Here is a 19,580-nt window from a genome sequence, read left to right as displayed (position 1 = left end):
AGCACCACCTCACAACTGCTTGTGCACACAGGCCCCAGCTGTGCAAGCTGAGAGGGTCCATATTACACTCTCTGTGTGGTACGTCTCTGCCATGCCCCAACCACTGCATGCCTGCACCCTGTCCCCCTGTGCCTCCCTCCATGGCCAGCCCAGCCCATCCAACAGCCTAGGACCTCTCCTGTAGGGACTACCCAAAAGTGGCAACTGCTTTCAGCCCTGGCTGGTCTTGTTCAGAGAAGTTTAGCTGGGAAATTTTATTGGGACAATTAAGCTCTCCTGCTCTATAGATGTAAAAGTTAAAAGTAGTAAATTCTCTTGGTAAATATTATGGAAAGCTGACAGGGAGCAATTAGGCTGGTTTGTAGAAATGTGTAACTGAACAAATAGTAATAATGATGCAATACGTGTGCCAGCTGGGGCTGTCTATAATGTCAACCTGTCACAGTGTCTGGTTTCAACTTTCACCCAAGAAACTGCATGAGGAGCAATAAGCTCATTATCACCACAAAAGCCTGATTAGATGGAGCTGGATGTAAATTTATCTGCAGCAATCCAATGCCAGACAGGTGCTGCCACTTCAAAGAGGGTGTCCTCACACCTCTTTTGCACATCCCTGATCAGTCACCCTTCAGTGCAGCAGAGGAAACCTGGAGCTAAGACTGTTCTGTGCTTGTGCCTTTGTGTCTTCCTAGGAAAGAGTAATTAAGCCTCTCATCCCACGACATGTGTAGGAGAGACTGAGGTGAGACTGTCTCACTGTTAATGTGAGGATGGCTTGATTTCCAAGGTTTGCTGTGCCGTGCAGCAAGACTCATGCTGCAGCAATGAATCTAATTTGGTACCTCTGTGAAGCAGGAACAGTCCTATCTGCCCTGAAACCTTTGGGACCCTTCTTTTTTACAGTGGGAAGCCTCTGACACAGGAGCTGCCTGGTTTAAGCTCAGCCCTGCTAGTACAGGAGCAGCTTGAGCACCCTGACTGTCAGATGCATGGTGTAACCACCAGGCATAGTGCCTGCAACAACCGAAAGATTCCTTACCCACGTACATCCTCTGAGAGAGACAGGTATCCTACAGATAGGTTTTTCTTGTCTCCCAGTTTCAGTATTGAGGGCATAACTCCATGCATGCATTTATCCTCTCAGTCAGTAGTTCAGTTGCCAGGGATTTTCTGCATCAGTGTGGTCAGTTTCTGCCAGGCTCTCTCTTTGGCTCGCTCTTGAGTGTTTTATTTGTAAAGTTAGTTCCCTACTGAACCAGGCCTTGTGCCATTGCACTGCATGTGTATCCATGTACCTGTCCATCAGGCCACTCTAAAAACTTGAAACTATTGTCTAACTTCATCTACCTTTTGAAGATGTAACTTAAAGGTGTTAAGTGCCTGGAAGTTTTATGAAAACAATCTCTTTCCTTCACAAAATCAAACCTGGTGGACCACTGCTCCCCAGGAAGAAGGCTGCACCGCCACAATACTAGTACCTTCTACTGACAAAACAGAATTATTTCACACATTACCATTTCAAGCAACAGGGTTTTAGGACAGAAACCCATGTATATCTCTGTGCTATGTTCACTGCAATGACCGTAGGCTAAAAGAAGAATTTTTGACAGATGCTGTAAATTATTTATGTGGTGTGAAAAGTTTATTGGCCTAAGCTGGGCAGGTATTACACACCAGCTCCTCTAATACACTTCTTTGTTTTTCTGCATGTCAGACCAAGTGGATTTCAGAGAAGAGCTTCTCTTTTTCTTGTGGAGCGATCTGACCTTTCTCATGGTGCACTCTACAGCATCACCTGGATGAGATGAACAACAGAAATTGGAAAACCTGCCTTGCCACTGCGGAGAGGAGACGATCAGAGACAAGATCACAGTGAGCAGTGGAGCCTGTCTTTCAGGTCACAATGTTAAGCAGTCAATCAACATCCCCAAGCAATGATGACAGAAACCCACTGTCTACCACCAGTAGCAGCCTCTGAGCTCCTTGAGACACTGAAGGAATAGCACTCCTGCAGCAACTTTAACAAGGCTGCTTTGTATAGTTTGACAAAGAACAGCATTTGGCCCATGCCTACAGTTCTTCTGCAGTTTTTCCTGCATGCAAGTCAAAGCAACTAATCCCTTGTCTCACCATCCAGAAGTTATGCAATCTTACAAAGACTTCAGGAGGAAAATCCAGCTATTTCAGAAATTGGCCCTTGCAAATTAATTTATACCAAGGCAACTTCTATCTTTTGGGAAACTCAAGGCATTGTTCTGCCATTCTCCAAAGTGAGAAGCAGCATGGGAAGAGCTCCTATTCACATGCAGCAGCTGGACAATAAGGGGCTGGAAAAGGCACAAGGAAAACTAGGCAAGAGCCTTGGGATTTCTCCAGCATCGCTGAAATATCTGGCAATAATCAATCAAAAGAGAGCCATCTTCTCAGCTTCTCTTCAACATCTCACCACACAATTACATTAGATGAAAATGAAACAGTTAGGTCATTCCTGGCTTCATGCTGCCGATGATCACAAAAGTAACATTCTTACCAGAAAAACCTCTCTACAGCACAAAACATTTGGATTTCTTCATCGCCAGTTAACAGTGCTTCTCCAATAATTGACAATTTATTCCACAATGACTTTTTTTATTTTTATTTAATCACTACTTTCACTCATTAAACAGGCAGAAACACTCAGTTTCTTGGCTCACAAACCCCTCCAGATGCATGATATTATTGGTGATGTACTATCAAGGAAAACAATTCCTGCTTTTTTCTCATGTTTAGAATTACTGTTCCAAGGCTGCACTATCCTGCATAGGAAAATGAACCAGCACATTTCAGTTGATTATATGAAGTAGTCCTTTGACCCATCAGCAAGAAGATGGTATTTAAATGATCTTCCCTCCAGCAATTCCCTCCTTTCCCTATTCCCACAAAGATTTATGTCCTGAGCCTTGGCCTGCTGGCAGTACCTGTTGTGCATATGGAAGACCAGGAAAATGTGGAGCTACCTCCAAAGAGCCAGACAAAGAACTGGACTTGCTTCTTCATTGTCAAGGCTGTAAGAAAAGCTGGCTCACTCCCCAGAGCCACAGAATAACACTTTTAAAAGCTGCTGAGCACAACACACCATGGCAAAAGCCTGAAAGGCAGCAGGTTAGTGTGTCAGTAACTGCAACAGTACTAAGGATCAAGGGGATTTCTTTCAGCCTAAGTAACACAATTTAATGAATATTTTTCAATTGCTCCTGTTTATAATGAAAAGACTTCATGTGTATAAGACTGGCTGTTTAAAATCCCAGTTACCATGAGCTACACTAATTTTAGGAAAAAGAACACCTATCTGAATTATATGTAAATACACACTGTCAGAAAAGTCACAAGAAATAGCAGCCCTCTTTCAACCCATAACTATAGATTCTGATGACTGGAATGAGGGATGCTGCAGAGACTGTGATAAAAGACTCATAGCATACGTGTCTAGTAAGCTGGGTTCTGGACATTAACTTATTTTCTTCCTGAAAATGCTGCCCAGGGAGAACTTGAAGACTTCACCATTTGTGAAGGGTTCCAAACATTCTCAGACTGGATATCTCACACTGACACTCTGTTGCATGGTGATTAATCTCAAATGAGCTTTTGATCCAAAACTTCTGAGAGATGTCAATACATTGCTTTAGGTTACACACTTCCCATGTAACTGGTTGTATCCAGGAACCCCAAAGTGAAACATGGCAGCCCTACTACCCAGGCAAAGAACTGGGAGCTGAATAAGTGAGCTAGTCTTCTCTTAATGACAAAAATGAACTGTGAAATGGAGCCATGGGGTGCAGTGCCTGAAGAGAGGCTCTGGCAGCACCGTTAAAATCCGGTGGCACTTTTCTCAAGGGAAGCAACAGTCCCCTAAGAAGGCCAGATGCCAATTTAGAGAATTAAATTCTCCCTACCCAAACTCCTCTTGTTTCATATGGGTACACTGCTCTTCACGTCCTACACAAGAAGCTTGGAAAAGCTCTCTTGGAGACCTGGGACCCATTCCCTCCTGCTGTTGGCAGCATACAATATACCCCCTTTCACACACTCGTCAAGCTCTCTCCGAAGACTAATTTGTTTTAGCCATAACTGGAAGTTGATCCAGAAGGAGTTAGAAACTTGCTGCTCTAAATGGGGGACTGCCAATATGCACTGTTAAACACTGGCTACGCTCCATCCCAGAGGCAGCTGCATTTCAAGAGCTGGCCAAGCAGAGGGCCAACATCCAAGTGCCAAAAGCACTGGGAAAGCCATGAAGGAAAGCAGACAGTCCCATGGGCTAGCTGTAATGGGAAGAATCATGCAGAGGATCATGGGGCAGGTTGGAGAAGCATCTTGTTCTTCACATGCCCTGGTCCTGCAGAGATGCTGAGCATCCAGGGAGCCACATAATGGGACAAGTCACTTCCTCTGGATGGCCTATGGGAGAGGGGGAGGGATTTCACAACCTGGTCCACAGATCTGGCAGTATTGTGCCTGGTACTCCACATATGGAAAACTTAAAAGGCAGGTGCTGGTGCCCAGAAAACAACAATTGTGTCACTCAGCCTTGTTTGTGACCAAGCTCTAAAGCATCTTTCATGGTAAAATTTGCCAGAGACCAAAGGTTCATCTCCATGTGTGTCCAGAATGGGCCCTGTCTCCTGTTCAGGTGAAAACTAAGCTCAGGTTTCCACTTTTCCCAGAATTTGCTTTTTGCAGCCCCATTACTTGAAGGGAGAAGCTCCTCCCCTTCACTGTTAGAAACATGGGAATTCCAAGCCAGCAGTGAGCTTGGGAAGACAGGCTTCCCCACCAGGAAGGAAGGCTTGGGGGCCAAGCCAAGAGATACTTTACCCCAGTGATCAGCAAAGTGACTGGCAGTGAGATGGTGTCCTGCCGGTCTGCTGCTACTGCTATTGCTGAAGGACCACTTGCTACAGCCTGGGGCTTCTAGGTTCCTACATAATTTCCTTGACTTTAGTCTAGCTTAATTTACTTCATCTCATTAACTATTCCCCTACAAATCATTATTCTTGTGCTTATGAAATAATAGTCCACACGTCTTGCTAGATTAACTGATATAATGTAAAGAGCTGGACTGGGCTTGGCCACCACCCCAGTCACTCCCAGCTGAACACACTATCCTTTGCACATGGCATTTCTGAACAGAGCTTGACAATTCATGTTTTCCCAAAGACAGGATCATCAGGATCACACTGTTAAAGAGGTCTTTTTCCTATATGGTGTACTTATACGAAGTGTAGAAATAGAACTTGAAAATGTAGTTCCCTAGCTGTGTCCTCACAGGTCTTGAGCATTGTGGAACACCAGGCAGGATCCCTCCTTCCTTCTCATCTGTTTGGGTGTTTGTGCAGACATCAGTGGCACAGGGCAATTAAAAAGCTGTTTGCAGCCCTCTAATGGGTTGATATCCCAGGCTGTTTCAAGGTTATTTTTGCATTTTTCCCCAGGTTCTTTGTGGAATCCCAAGTCCTACGAGTGATTGAACTCAAATCTCCTGTTATCCAGAAGATCCTTAGAGGATCTCAATGCAATGAAAATGTAGCTTCAGTTAAGGACAACAATGATAAGCTTGAAAACCAAGCCTAAAAGGCAAACAAACCCCAAAAAACCAAAAACCAGGCAGAAGTTTCTACATTGCAAAATCAGGACTCAAAAATAAAAATCACTGAGGATCTTTACTCCTATTTTTGTTATCAAGTGCTACAACTCCTCACTGTCTGTCAGAGTCAGAATTGTGAGTAGAAGGACACAATTTAGTTCTGCTCTACACAGCAAATTACAGGTAGAACCAGTGGCACTGGTGTCCAAATCCTTAAGGAACAGAGACAGGCTGCATGCAGTTACACTGCAAGGCAAAACATATGGTTTTTCTGCTACAGAATGCATGAGATCAATAAAATACTCAGTAAGACATGCATCCCACAACAAAACAGTGCCATGTGATGTTTCACAATTTAAAAGCATATTAGAGTTTGCTGCTGGAATACAGTCAAGCTGTAAATATGCCTCTCCTATTAATAGAAAACAGCAACAATAGCTGAGGTCTCCATGTGATTTATTAGCAGTATTCTGAATACATGAACACTAAAATAAGTTACTAATTTACTAAAATCTTGTCAAGGAGACTCTGCTTCAGTAAGCCCTTTTATCCTGGAGCTTGTCTAAATGGGGACACTCAGGCGAGCTAATCTGAAATGACCACAGATGGGAATGTAAAGTGAATGAGATAATTGCATTGCAGAGTGGACAGTTACTCACAGTTAAAGAATTAACATCTGTTAAGGGCCCCTTTCTGATAAGCCCTCAACAGTGATCTCTAGCCGAGGATAATTTTAAAATTAGAGTATTGGAAATATTAATATGATTTGAACTACGGGAGGGAAGATAGCCTTTTAGACATACTAGTAAAATTAGTATTCCTGTCTGAGCATGAAGCTAAAAGAGTTTATTTCTGCATCATGTTTACTTAGATCAGATTGTGTGAATCCAGTTCTCATTTCCCTTGCATTAATATGGCTGAAGGGATACACCCAAAAAACAATGAAAATACTCATGATTTGTAGTGTATTTGTATGATTCAGGCTAAAACTTGGCCTTAGCCTTTCTCTTAGAGCATTGATGATACAAGACTAGCATTTAGAGGTTTCTGCCTATGCTAAATAAGCTGCTGCTGTGAAACAATTAATTCACTAAATTAAGCATAGGGAAAGTCTATAACAACCCCTCTACATGAGGCTGATCTGAAATTATTCCCTGATAGGGAAGCAGGTTCTTGTCCCTCTCACAAAACTGCAAATCCCAATCCCTGAAATAGGTGGATGCTTGGAGCTTGCTGGAAACTCAGGTTGGTTGCAGCAAGGTTTCTTCCTCCTTCCTGCTTCTCCTTCACCCACACCAGACAGGCCTCGTAGTGGGGGACAGCCTGGCCCTAGGTGTTGAACAGTGAGAACTCCTGAAAGCAGTGCCAGCCTACAGATGAATTGCTGAAAAGGATGCATTAAGTGCCTGGGATGCCAAGACAGGAGGTAGGCACCCACCATGTGCCTCCTTTCCTGTTCCCTACAGAGCACATGCTGACCTCTGAACTCATGCTTCCACCGAGAAAGCCAACTAGACCAAACCCAAGGCATTAGTGCAGTGTTCAAAACATGCAGCCATTCCATTCAACCTCTTTCCTCTGCGCTTATGTACAGATCTGTCCCTTCCCTCCTAATCCCACCACCAGGCTGCTGCAGATCTTCCACTCTTGCCTGCTTCAGGGTGGAGGACTCAGAAGCATCCGGATCAGATGATAAATGTATCCGATGGTTTTGCAGCCTTAGGGACAGGTAGCAAAGAAAAGTAGAGACCTGTGAAGTCCCTGAAAAGATGATTCTACTCATCAGTAGATATTCCAAGTGCCACACATGGCATGTGATACCATTACCTCTTCTGGTTCCCACCACTGTGGTGGCACCCATCTTAGTGACTCCAGCATGGTGCCACCTTCCAAACATACTGCTGTCCCAGTGTTGTCCACCACCCCAGTCCCACCACTGCAAAGGGAAGCCTGAGCCGCACTACTACAGAAGGATGAAAGGCATCTCCCAGAGGCATTGCAGCATTTCTGAGGTCTGAACCTTTGAAATGAACCTGGAGGCTTGGCAGCTTGCTTTCTGTGCCACCATAAATCTGCTTAAGATCAACATCATAGCAAATTCTAACAAGGGAGGATTTTTGTCATAAAAGTTGAAGTAGGCATCTAAGGAGTGACTTGTGATGATGATGAAGGCAGAATATAAAAAGTCTGATCTTTCTTTGCAATAAAAACTGAAGCAGATACACCTTTGACCCAAATTAAGACAGGAGATATATTGAAAAGAGCCTATAAGCCCAGGAGTACTATGGAATTCTGCTCACTGCTGCACTGAATTGGGGCTTGCAGGCACTGCAATGATGGGCAGAAATGCAAGCAGAACAGCACCACTTGCTCCTTGCAGAGAGGGCTAAAACCAGAAACCGCCAACCCAACAAGCCACAGGTCTGTGCCAAGCTTTAGTGCCATTTGGGGTGAGTCACCACCACCTGAGGCAAACTGCTCATCCAAGAGGATAGGTGGCAGTGAGCAAGGTGCCAGCAGCATGCAGAGACTGCATCATCCTGAAAAATCCTGCAAGCCCTTACACCGTGCCCAGAAATGCACGTGCAGCGTTGAAATGTCTGAAGTGCGAGGAAATGGTATACAGACAATGTGACACAATTTAGATCATGTGTTACAGTTGCTACATTACAGTTAAAGAAATTCTAAAAAGAATTCCAGTAGCACTTACAGATGTTGTATTTGCCCTTTAAAGAAAACTGTGATAGCTGAGTTGCAATGAATAATACCCTTCAAACCTGGACATTTCTGATGACTGCATATTTGAAACCACTGTTTCAAGTGAAATTACTGTTTCCATATGTCTGAAATTAGGTACCAACAAAAGTGGGAGTAAAGCACAACATAACTCCAAACAGAACACAAAACTCTGATGTTTCTTTAGGTGAGATACATGTTGCTATTGGCAGCTACAAGTAATTGCTGGAATGTAGCACTCTGTAATAAATTAAATGGGATATTTGCTAAGCATGCAGGCTTGCCATCTGGTCACCAGAGAGCTGCTGCTATTACTTTGCAGGTAAAAAGTGGTGTTTAAGTGCTGAGAACTGAAGTGTGCCATATAAGCAAAAGCTTCTTCTAAGCTCTAGCCCCTTGGATGCAACATTTGTTTAAAACTTGTAATAATTCAGTGTTCTTGACTTTTATAACTTCTTGGCAGTAACACAGACTAAAGCGATGCCAACAGAAGAGATCCCACAGAAGCAAGCTTGGTACATAGCCTGTTTTTGCAGCATGCTACTACAGATGCATCAAACACCACCAAATTACTTTTCTTCTTGAGATAGGCATTGGTTTCTACATATAGGACCTTGATTCTTCTGTCTCCACATAGTGTAACAATCCTCAGAGGAGCTGGCTGGAGATCGGGATTTGCATCAAGTCTCTCCAGGTACAGTCCCCATCCTGGTATGCAGGGACATCGCTGGGGTGACCACAATGAAAACTGCACTGGGGTGCTAGCTATGTAGGACCTAACACAAAGAAGGCAAAGACTGCCCTGTGTGATGTCCTGGGTTTCTGATCCCTGAGTCACAATCCCTGGAAAGCTGAAAAAGGAGTGCATAAGTGATATATCCCAGACATGTCACACTGGCTGGCCTGAGAATTATGGATTTCAGTCTCTGCCCTGCATCATGGGTTGGCATAGCTTTATGATTCAGGTGGTGGGAGACAGAGGCTGGCACAAGTGCTGAGCGCCTGAAAAATTCCCAGTACATCCTTTCTTTTGTAGGTCCCATTTTGTAGACAGCCCTATTTCAGAACCACAGAATGGTTTGGATGGGACGAGACCTTTAAAGATCATCTAGTACAACACCCCTGCTGTGAGCAGGGACATATTTCAGTAGATCAGGTTGCTCAAAGCCCCATCCAACCTGACCTTGGACACTTCCAGTGATGGGGCATCCACAGCTTCTGTGGGCAACCTCTTCCAGCGCCTCATGACCCTCATAATAAAAAAATGTCTTATGTCCAATTTAAATCAATTTCAGTTTAAAACTGTTGCCCTTTGTCCTGTCAGAATAGGCCACAGTGAAAAGTCTTTCTTCACTTTGCTTTAAGCCCCTTTATATATTCCACCCTAACAGGAAGTTTAGGCAGCTTTTTGAGGGCATGAGCAAAGGGTGGCATCAGAAGAAAGCACTTCACCTCACCAGCCATTTGATTTAAAGTCTAATGAAATAATCATCCTGGGTCTTTCTGATATATCTGGACATCCTTGTTTCTGAGATGATGAGAGCATGCAGAAGCTTTTCCTAGAGCAAGACACTGGGTGGCTCCTGAGATACAGTTTGCTGAAAAAACAGCTCTCAGTATTTCTGTGGAGTGGCTTCCTAGCCAAAGCATAGTAGAGGTGAAGTTAAATGATTGCAAAGGGGTCTGAATAAATGATTTTTCTCAACATGAATGCTGGTCTCCAAGGACTAGGGTTCTACCTCAAAACCAGTTCTCAGCAGAAACTACAATTATACAAGTGACTCTCTGATTCACTAAGTAGACTTTCTCCTTTCTCTGTGTTACGCCAGAGAGGAAATTTAAGTTTGATCAAACTTTCAGCCAAGTTAATTAAATTAGTCCACTAGAGGGAGCAGCCCTTAAAATCCAGAGCAGCTCACCACGGATGTGCCCCAGAGGGCAGCTCCATGGCCGTGGCTCCCAGGGGAGGCTCTCCAGCACTTGGGGACAGGCTTAAGCACCAAAGGGAAGAGTATTATTGGTAGCACCTCCAAATGAATAATTTATTATCTGCTGTTTCTGATACTGAAAATCATCTGAATTTCACAGGTATTTTTTTTCTTAGCAAATGGGATGTTTTCCTTATTTTCGAGTTCTTTTCATGCAAGTGTGCACAGAAAAAAAAAAAGACAATTACCTGGATAACCTGGTTTATGGGAACCATACTTCAGTGTGTAGTCAGTAGCTAACTTGTCTGGGTACATGCCTACTTCTCAGTGAAGGCAATTTCTATTAGAAGTCAGTCTGGTGACCACTAATTTTAACATAGTTGCATTTTGGTTAAAGTCACATTGATTTGCACCACTCCAAAAGCACATGAGTGTAATGTCTGGAGATCATCTACAGTGACTTTCCCTTTGGCACTCCCAAGGAATCAGCAGCATCTGCCAAGTTTGCAGTTGTGTGGGTTAACCAGGTGAAAGGAGAGAAACTATTGGAAAAGAGAGGGATTATGAGCTCAGTAAAGCAAGAGGCAGGGCAGTGCCTACATCACTTAGGAATGGATTGTATTAATTCACCTTGTGAAATACTTGCAATGACAAGGGATGCCGGTGTAATAAAACATGGAGTGTGAACACCAGTGCAGAGACTGCAGACAGAAAGGGGGCTTGGGCAGGGGCTTTCCTGTCCCAACCCAGGCAGACTTACCTCTCCTCCAGTGCAGGGGAAGGGACTTGAATATCTGGAAGTGCAAATAGCTCCTCTCTGCCTCACATCATCCTCCAGGCCAAAGGTGTCTGAGCAGTTAGCAGCAAAGTATTTGTAAGGCCTCCATGTCTTGCCAAAGTCCTGGGAGCGTTCCAGTACCATGGCAGCTGGCCTGGGAGACTTGAAGACCATAATCAAGTGAGTGAAGTAGAAGGTGGCTTCCAGGTCCAGACGGATGGTCTCGTGGCGGGCATCTTGGGCTGCCTGCCACCACGTGCGGGGCAGGCGGAAGGGGGAGTCAGCCATGGCGGCGGGGGGGTGGGCCAGGCCTGCGTGGGCTCTGCTGCACTGGCTGCAGGTGGGGTGCTTGCAGCGCTGCTGGGCATCCTCCGTGTAGGTGCAGAAGGGCTCAGTGGCATTGTGCCCACAGGACGTCTCTGTCTGCAGTGCCCGCCCATGTGCCAGGTTGCCCATCCGGGGGTTGCAGGCCTTTTCACAGGGACTGCTCGCTCCTGCCACACCGCCCAGACCTGCAAGGCAGACAGTGGGGGGCTGAAGTCGGCTCCTGAGGTGAAAGCATCCCACCCCATCAGAACAGATGTGCCCTGCAGCATGCTTTTCAGGGATGCTGCCCCTGCTGAGACCATGTGACACTGGTACCTGCTGAGCCCTGGCAGGGCTGTGGGGCAGTGTGGCATTGCTGCTCTCCATGGAACTCAGTGTGTCTACAAAAGCAAAAAAACATCCCCAAACCTTGCAGTTTTTCCCTGTACTTGGAAAAATCCCTGCCATGAGATGCAAGATAGAGCAGGCAGGAGAGATACCTCCACCTTGCCCTCCCAGCCTGAGGGACCAGAGCAGGGCTGAGGCTTCAGAGACAATAACTGTAGCCATGCCCTCCCGTGCCTCCAAGGGCATGGCTACAGTTATTGTCTCTGAATTCAGGGGATCCAGGGGATCTTGGGGAAGTGGATAAAAGCACAAGGAAGACAGGCTGCTGCCAAGGCGGCATGCCACCGCGAGGCCAGGAGATGGCCATGGGGGACAGCATTGCTGAGACTCAGCTCACCATGCAGCAGATCAGATGTTGGGGGTGAGAGAGGTGACAGGAGTATCCCCTGACAGCAATGACCTCAAGCCTTCACACCCTTTCTCACCACTCTGTCCCCACCCCAAATCTCCACACAGTCTCAAACTGTTGCTGACATCAGTGTTTAGCTGAAGCACTGCTCAGTTTTGGAAAGCCTGTTAGTGATGTGTGTAAAGGGGTGGTGGTGGGGAATCTTTGGTTGAAATCATACTGGCAGTATGCCTCACAGCTGAGGCTCTGTGGTTTTTGTTCAAGTTTTTATGAAAGCCTTGTGAATTTAAAGATCCACAGTTAGTGTCAAAGAAAAATAAAATCACCATGGGGTTTAATGTGAAACCATTGTCACTGTAACCCTCCTGGTGCAGGAATGTGTGATTAGGGGCTCTCCACCTCTTTATTAATAGATATAAGAGTAGGTCAAGGCTATATTTGATGAACTCTAACTGTTTGACACAAAAAAATCATCTCTAATGACATGGATGAGTGCAGGCCAAAGCATCTGAGGTGCATAATGTCTTCTTTATCACCAGGCCAGTCATACACAATCAGCTTTGTGCACCAATTAATGTCGTCTTCTTGGTATTTTTGTTATGTCCAAAGGTCATTTCAGTTTCGCATCCAATAAGTCCTTTATCTGGGGTTAATTCAGCTTTTGTCTACAGTGTCATAGTTGCAATTAAGCCATATTACGCACTAGCAGTGCTGAGCATTCCAAGGCTGACAGCATTCCCCGCTTCTCCTGCTCCTCAAGAAACACCCTGGATAAAAATATTTCTCCCACCAAAGGTTTACACAGGTTTTCTACAGTGATTCTTCAGAACAGATGTGGACTGTTGCTTACTACGCACCCAGTAAAAAGCACTTCTGAATCCAGTCTCTGGATTTCACTGGGTAAGCAGTCTTTGCAAATTTTTAGTGAATAAGAAATGCTCAGTCAAATTAGCTTCCTGAGGGGTGCTGGTAAAGCTGTCTGAGATGACCTATAGTAACTGTGCAGAATACGTTTGCTCTAGAAAAGTAAACAAACAGAATTGTAAGGTTAACCTAGTATCACTTACATCTTCCGAACATCCTTTTCAAAGTGTTGTATAAACATTAACTTGCCTACGTAGGTCTCCTGAGGGGTAGGTATGTAAGTGCTATTATCATATTATCAGTTAGGCCAGCCAGTAGTTGGCCTAATTTATGTCTTTGGCTGCCTTCCTGGGTTCTTTGGCTACGTGTAACACAGTGTAGTTAGCTGCTGAACAAATAGATGATCATTTACTGCGGTTCCCTCAGTTGCAGAACTGCAAAGCAGTTTGGGGAGGTGATAGAAAGAGCAGGGCTCAGTCAGCACCATGAGACAGGTTAAGATTATTGTTTGTATTCATCAAGTTCTTTTGTTTTTTTGCACACCACTGACTGCTGCTCCTGGGGATGCAGTGGAGGAGGACCTGGACAATGGGAGGTTTCCCATGACCGCTGTTTGAGGGACAGCTGAGGTTGACATAACTGTCCCCAGGGCAGGGACAAGGCTCTGTCTGAGCCCAGTCAGGAGGAGTTCGCTACCAAATCCCACGGGAGATCCTGGGAGCTGAGAGTATTTAATTGCTCCCAGCTCTGGGTACACTCCAGCCCTGGTCATGCATGGTCAGTGACTGCGGTTGTCCTAGGGCCAGGCATAGAGGGTCCCTTCCTCACCCAGGGTCAGATTTGGGGCAAGAGACCTTGGCTTCAGTAGGATTTGAGAAAAGCTGCTGGCACATAGATGTGGATCTCAGGGGATGAAAGGGGGGAGAGGAAACCCCTCTGAAAGGGTGTTTGTTTTCGCTTGAATTGGAAAAGAATTGCATGACCGATGCAGAGTACCGCATGTTATGAAAAGTGACAGCTTTCTAGTGCAACACTGGCTGCCACAAGAATTCAGTAAAAGGACAAACTGAGAGCATAAACAGTTCCACGCTGGTAGCCACAAGCTCACAACTGCTCTGCCACAGCCCTGGGAAAGGTGCTTTTCCTACTTGCACTTAATCCATTTGCCCACCTAAATCCTCCCGTTCTATGTACTGTACATGTCACAGGACTGGGATCTTCAGTAATGAGTAAGAGCACGCAGTGAATATCATGACTCACCTGTAAAACATCCATGGAAAATCATATGCTTCCTGCTTAAGTATTTTAGCAACACATGGCTTGCGACGTTTCGTTTATATCTTGTGCCTGATTAAATGTTTGTTTCCCATCTGGGTTTTTTCTTCTTTTTAAAGGCGAAAATTGGCACTCGGCTTGCAACCGGCCAAGAAAGCGTTATGCAAACTGTTTATGCCCGAGTGTCTCTGCTGCGGGGCGGCGGGACCCCCCTGCGGGCATCTCTGAGCGTGAAAATGTTTACGCTACGGCAAGGGGCTACGAAAAAACCCTTTCCGCCCTGCCCGCCGCCCTCCGCACCCCGACGGCTCGGGGCATCGCCGCGCAAAGCGCCTGCGGAGCCCTCCGCGCCCCGCCGCTGCCTCCCGCATGGTTCCGCGGACAGGCCCCCCTCCCGCAGCATCCCCCGAACTCAGGTCCCGGCCCGAGGCCACCCGGCCTCGCCGACCCGCAGAGGCTCCGCAGGCAAGGGCAACCCCGCGCAGCGCGGCGCGGCCGGACCCCTCTTTGTCTGAGGCGCAGGATGCGGGGGGGAAACGCATCCCGACTCCTGCCCTTCCACACACATCCGCGCACACGGCGCACCGACACGCACGGCATGTGCGGACACCTGCGTATGCACAGGCACACAGTGCGCACACCTCCGTGCGATACTCCAGCCGTGCGCACGCCTGTGTCCACTCACGCACACGCACGCACACACGGCCCGTATCTACCTCGCACGCCCGCGGAGGGCGGAGAACGCCGAGCGCGGCCGGTCGCGACCCACCTGCAGCGGCGGCGGCTCCCAGCAGCAGCAGCAGCGGCGGCGGCGGCCGCAGCCACATCCCGCGTCCCATGGCTGAGCGCCCCGTGGCCGCCCGCCCTGCGCGCCCCGCCGCCCCGCGGCGCGACCGGCCCCGCGCGGCATCAGCGCCCCGCGCGACACCGCCGCCCGCCGCGCACCGCACCGCCCCGCCGCCGCCCGCCGCCTGCCGCGCAGCGTCCGCGCACCGCCCCGCCCCGCCCGCCGCCGCTCTGCCCTCCCTCCCTCCCTGCACTCCCCGCCGGGGCCGCACGCCCTGCCGGGCTGGTGCCGGTGCGCGGCCGGGCGCGGTACTGCAGCCCAGGGCACCCTACACACCCCCCGGCCCGCAGCCTCTGTGGCTCTGCCGCGACAGCTTGAGGCGGGCGGACTGGTCCCCGGAGAGAGAGACCCGCGCCTCGGGGCAGGGGGCTCTCCCGCGGCAAGCCCTGGAGGCGCCGGCTTCCGAGAGCGGGCGCGCTGTCGAGGTGGAGAGGGTGGAAGTGAAGCTGTGAAACGCAGCCTTCCCCTGGCCCGGCTCGGGTTTAAACGAGCCACTTACGTGACCGCAACTAACCCCGGGTCGCTCACAACTTTGACGACGTTTTTGGTTTTAATCGGCTCTTTTCTGGTAACAGAACGATGGAGCCACGTAAACGTAAGAGGTTCCCCCTTCTTTTCTGGGAACTTGCAATCTGTGGCGTAGTTCACATATTTTAGGGCCAAAAAGCCCCATATGGTCCGATGTGTTCAATAGCACCCATACTTCAACAGCAGTTTTGGACTCTGAAAATAGGAGAGGAAGCAGTTCTATCTACATTTTGCCACCAGACCTTTACCTTTTTAGGTCTCAGCAGGGGGCCATTAGGAGGGCAAGGGTGAGAGCTTCTGAGCAGTCACTTTTTTTACTTACCTGAATCTAACCTGGGAAGTGAACGTGTTGCAAGCACTGCAAAATGTTGCTTATGTGTTTCTCTGCACTTTGAACCTGAACAACTTAAGAACAATTCTGTTTTAAAGAGCAGCATGACAGTGTCTTAAGATTACCATGCTGCCTTCTGTAATAAGTTTCAAAAGTGCTGCACATTCGAGGCTGTTAGGGTTATATCATCACCAAAATTCTCTCTGAAAGGCATTCAGCACATAGTCTACTGATAGCAGGCAAAGATCTGACTCATGAGGCAGTGTTCTCTCTCTCTCTTTACCTTAAAAGGTACAGGTAAGCTGATCTTTGTCATCTTTCTAATTTTTCAGTGCTGAGTTACATACCACAGAGAAGCATTTTCCTCCCGTTGCTGCTCTCATTTTCTCTGCCTTCCAGGTGAGAGCGTCTAGACAGGGACTTCTAGCCTCCAGGCACCTGTCAAGCCCCCATGGCTGCTTGTGAACTACTCAGGGGCTTGTCCTGCAGCCTGCCTATTATGGGGAGGGTTGCTCCCACACTTTGCGAGACTCCTGTTGGCAATGGCTGTAGAGGAAAAGCATGTTCTGGAGCTTTTCTGTCTTGCATCTTTCAAAACAGTGATGTGTTGCCACAGAATCATATAGGGGTTTGTGTTGTTACAGACAGGTTGCAAGCAGTCACATTATGCAGGGCTGGGAAAGGAAAAGTGCAAGCCACAGCTGGGGAATTTATCTCCATTGTAATTCCTTCTATGTCAACAGTGCCAGGAGATAAGTCTGCTGTAGGGTAATAAGTCTGGGTGGATCTGAGCAAGAGCTCATAGTACTGTATCAACCCTTTCGACATCAATGCAGGTTGAGGGCCATGAGCAGGAGAAGTAATTTTCTTGAAAGGAGAATGCAGGGCTGACAGATGCAGAGGATAGCTCTAGAGAAATCCCTAAGGCAGGAGGGAAGAAGATCTGGACTGAAAAACTGCAGAACAAAATATTGAGGGAGACAAACAGTGGTATCACTAGCTGGAGAGGAAGAGCAACCAGGCTTGGGCTTAAGTTGAAAGATGGAAGAGCAGTTGGAAGATGGGCCAGTGAGGAGAAAGGCTACACAGTGGGTATGCAATTGCAGGGCTGGGAGAGAGAAAGAGCATATGGTAAAGGTAGGAGGCTTGATATTGCTGAAACAGAATAGTTGTGTAGAAAACTGGAGAGAGAAATTTCAGGTAACCTCAGGTAGGACATCCAAAAGTAAACTTGAATATCCAAACATTTGAGAGCTTGGTAGCATCAGCCCAGTCTTTTGAGATGCTGCCTGGCTCACATGCCTTGGTCCACATAAGCCAAGTAACTGAGTTGCACTTTCCTGCCTAGCAGGTCTGCTCTTCCTAGATGAGTTAATTTTATTTGTTAGAGCCCATACAGTCTGCAATTCTGGCCATGGGCAGCTCATGGGACCTGCACAAACATGCAGCCCTGAATGCACCCAAAGACAGTGGCTCAGTGAATATCCCCCGTTCATGGCCACAAACTGTTGGCACCTTCCCAGGGCAGGTGTTGCTGTCTGCTGCTTTGCAGGGCTGATGGGAGTTCAACAGAGGGTAGGAGGTGCACGGAGGTGTTTCAGCATAGTTTTATTTTCTTTGTCTGTCAGTGTTGCCTCTTGAGATGAGAGGAGAAAAACCACATAGTTACGAAGAGGTGAGCATTCACCTCTCCCCAAACTTTCTTTATGATCATAAGCTTTTGGGTGGATACTGTATTACTGATTAAAGAAGAGCAAGAGATGTTTATAGCTGTCATTCAATAGTTTATTATCACCCTTCACTGTGAAGGTGGCGAGGCATTGGAACAGAGTGGCCCAGAGATGTTGTACAAGCCCCATCCCTATAAGTGTTCAAGGCCAGGCTGGATGGGGTTTTGAACAATCTTGGCTACCCACTGCAGGGGCATTGAAACTAGATAATGTTCATCCCTTCCAACCCATACCATTCTAGGATGATTCCCTCAATATATTTGTAGGTAGTCAGGTAGATAGAAAGACCCAGAAATGTGAAAGTCACCTGTCTGCATTTCTCAATTACACTTAAGAAGTCTTTAAAGGATGATGATGTTCCCTCAATATACAAGTCAGTAAGTTTCAAGGAAATTAGCAGGGCCTCTACCTCCTCAGAGATGCTGAGGAAATAACTTGAAGGAAAGACCTGCTTTGGCAGAGGTCTGGAAGAGCATGATGCTGCCCTTGGGTGCAGGCAATGAAGTTGTTTGGCCTCATCTGTCAGAGTGAAATCCTGGCCCCTGAATCATGCGAGGAGAGAGGATCCTTTGTGAATCTCTTCCCCCAAGCCCCCGGCCAAGGGTAAGGATGAGCTGGGAGTAACAGTTTCAAGTCAGTGTATGAAGCTGATTTTAGAAGCAGACCACAGGGGGAATACCTCACCTACCACCCAGTCAGAGCCATCTTGTTTAGACCTTTGTCATAAAAAAAATCTCAAAAATTTAAAAAAACAACCTTACTTTTTAACTAGAGGCTTGTTCAAAGATCACCATTTTCTCCATTGCCATCCGTGTAAGTATGCAGAACTCCTGTTACAGTTTAACAAGGGGCCCTCGGGGCCAATGCAGTCCCTCAGACATGCCTGACTATTTTAAGTGGTGTCACATGTGCCATCTTGCACCTGCCAACGTACTCACTGCTTTTCCACAAGCTGGGCATGGCCCGCTCAGTTCTGTGCAAGGAAAGGAGGTGATACCTCAACAGAGCATCACACTTTGTTGGGAAGACGAGAGGACAGATCAGAGCAGTGTCTTCCAAGCAGCATAACTACAGGGCAGCAATGAACTATTATCTATGTTCTTTATCCCTAGAGATGCTTATTTTCAGTTTGTTCATTATTTTTCATTGAGTGCCCTTTCAGGTGTTCTGTGTGCAGAACTGGATCTCACACACTGCTCAGCAGTAATACTGCTCCTTCCCTCTACTATGTGGGAAATGGTGATGCTACTGTTCCTGTGAAGAATGTACTGGATTAGCAGTCCTTTTGACTTCAGGAAAAATGTGGCTGATCCAGATCTGGTGGCTGTCACAGTTTTCAGGAGATGATCTGGTCCTCTAGCCATGAATAGAGGTTGATTTACAACATACACATTTAAACATGCTAAAAGAGCTTTGTAGAAAGGAATAGAAATTTGTTTCAATAAAAAATGTGATCTTGATTCAAAGCCCACTGAAGTCAATGGAAGTTGACATCTGATCAGTGGATTTTCGATGGAGTCTGAAGTCATCTCCCTCTTGTCTGTTTTGGTAAAACATCTTTAATCCTTTCTATTAAAACATACTGTCAAGTCTTATTTTTCCACTTTTTTGCAAATCACTGAACTCTTCCAACTGTTATTCACTGACTCATCAGATTTTGAAACAGCTTGATTCCTAAATTTTCTGTATGAAAATAACCCAAACAAAAATCTAGATTACACATTAAAGCTCCACATTTCACAGAATCACAGAAAGGATAAGGCTGGAAGGGACCACAGTGGGTTGGCTGGTCCAACCTCCCTGCTCAAGCAGGGTCATCGTAGAGCACATTGCACAAGACTGCATCCAGATTGTTCTTGAATATCTTCAGTGAGGGA

General features: G+C 46.8%; 1 protein-coding gene across 3 annotated transcripts in view; it reads right to left on the bottom strand.

The window, feature by feature from the left end:
* The window catches only part of NTN4 (netrin 4), a 47,917-nt gene extending 32,675 nt beyond the window's left edge, over positions 1-15,242 (bottom strand). The window contains exons 1-3 of one of the 3 annotated variants that reach the window (XM_071552047.1): positions 15,037-15,093; positions 14,253-14,284; positions 11,048-11,577 (exon numbers count right to left, since the gene is read on the bottom strand). In XM_071552047.1, coding sequence (XP_071408148.1) covers positions 11,048-11,577; positions 14,253-14,277 — 555 coding nt within the window. In that variant the 5' untranslated portion in view covers positions 14,278-14,284; positions 15,037-15,093. Of the gene's footprint in view, positions 1-11,047; positions 11,578-14,252; positions 14,285-14,983; positions 15,005-15,036 lie in introns of those variants that run through there. The other 2 variants (XM_071552046.1, XM_071552045.1) reach the window with 2 other exon arrangements.
* Between the last annotated feature and the right edge of the window lie 4,338 nt (positions 15,243-19,580).

Source organism: Pithys albifrons, chromosome 3 (genome assembly GCF_047495875.1).
Source record: "Pithys albifrons albifrons isolate INPA30051 chromosome 3, PitAlb_v1, whole genome shotgun sequence".
In the NCBI taxonomy this organism is placed as follows: domain Eukaryota; kingdom Metazoa; phylum Chordata; class Aves; order Passeriformes; family Thamnophilidae; genus Pithys; species Pithys albifrons.
Note: the sequence above shows the minus strand (reverse complement) of the source record. Positions and strands in the feature narration are given on the sequence as shown.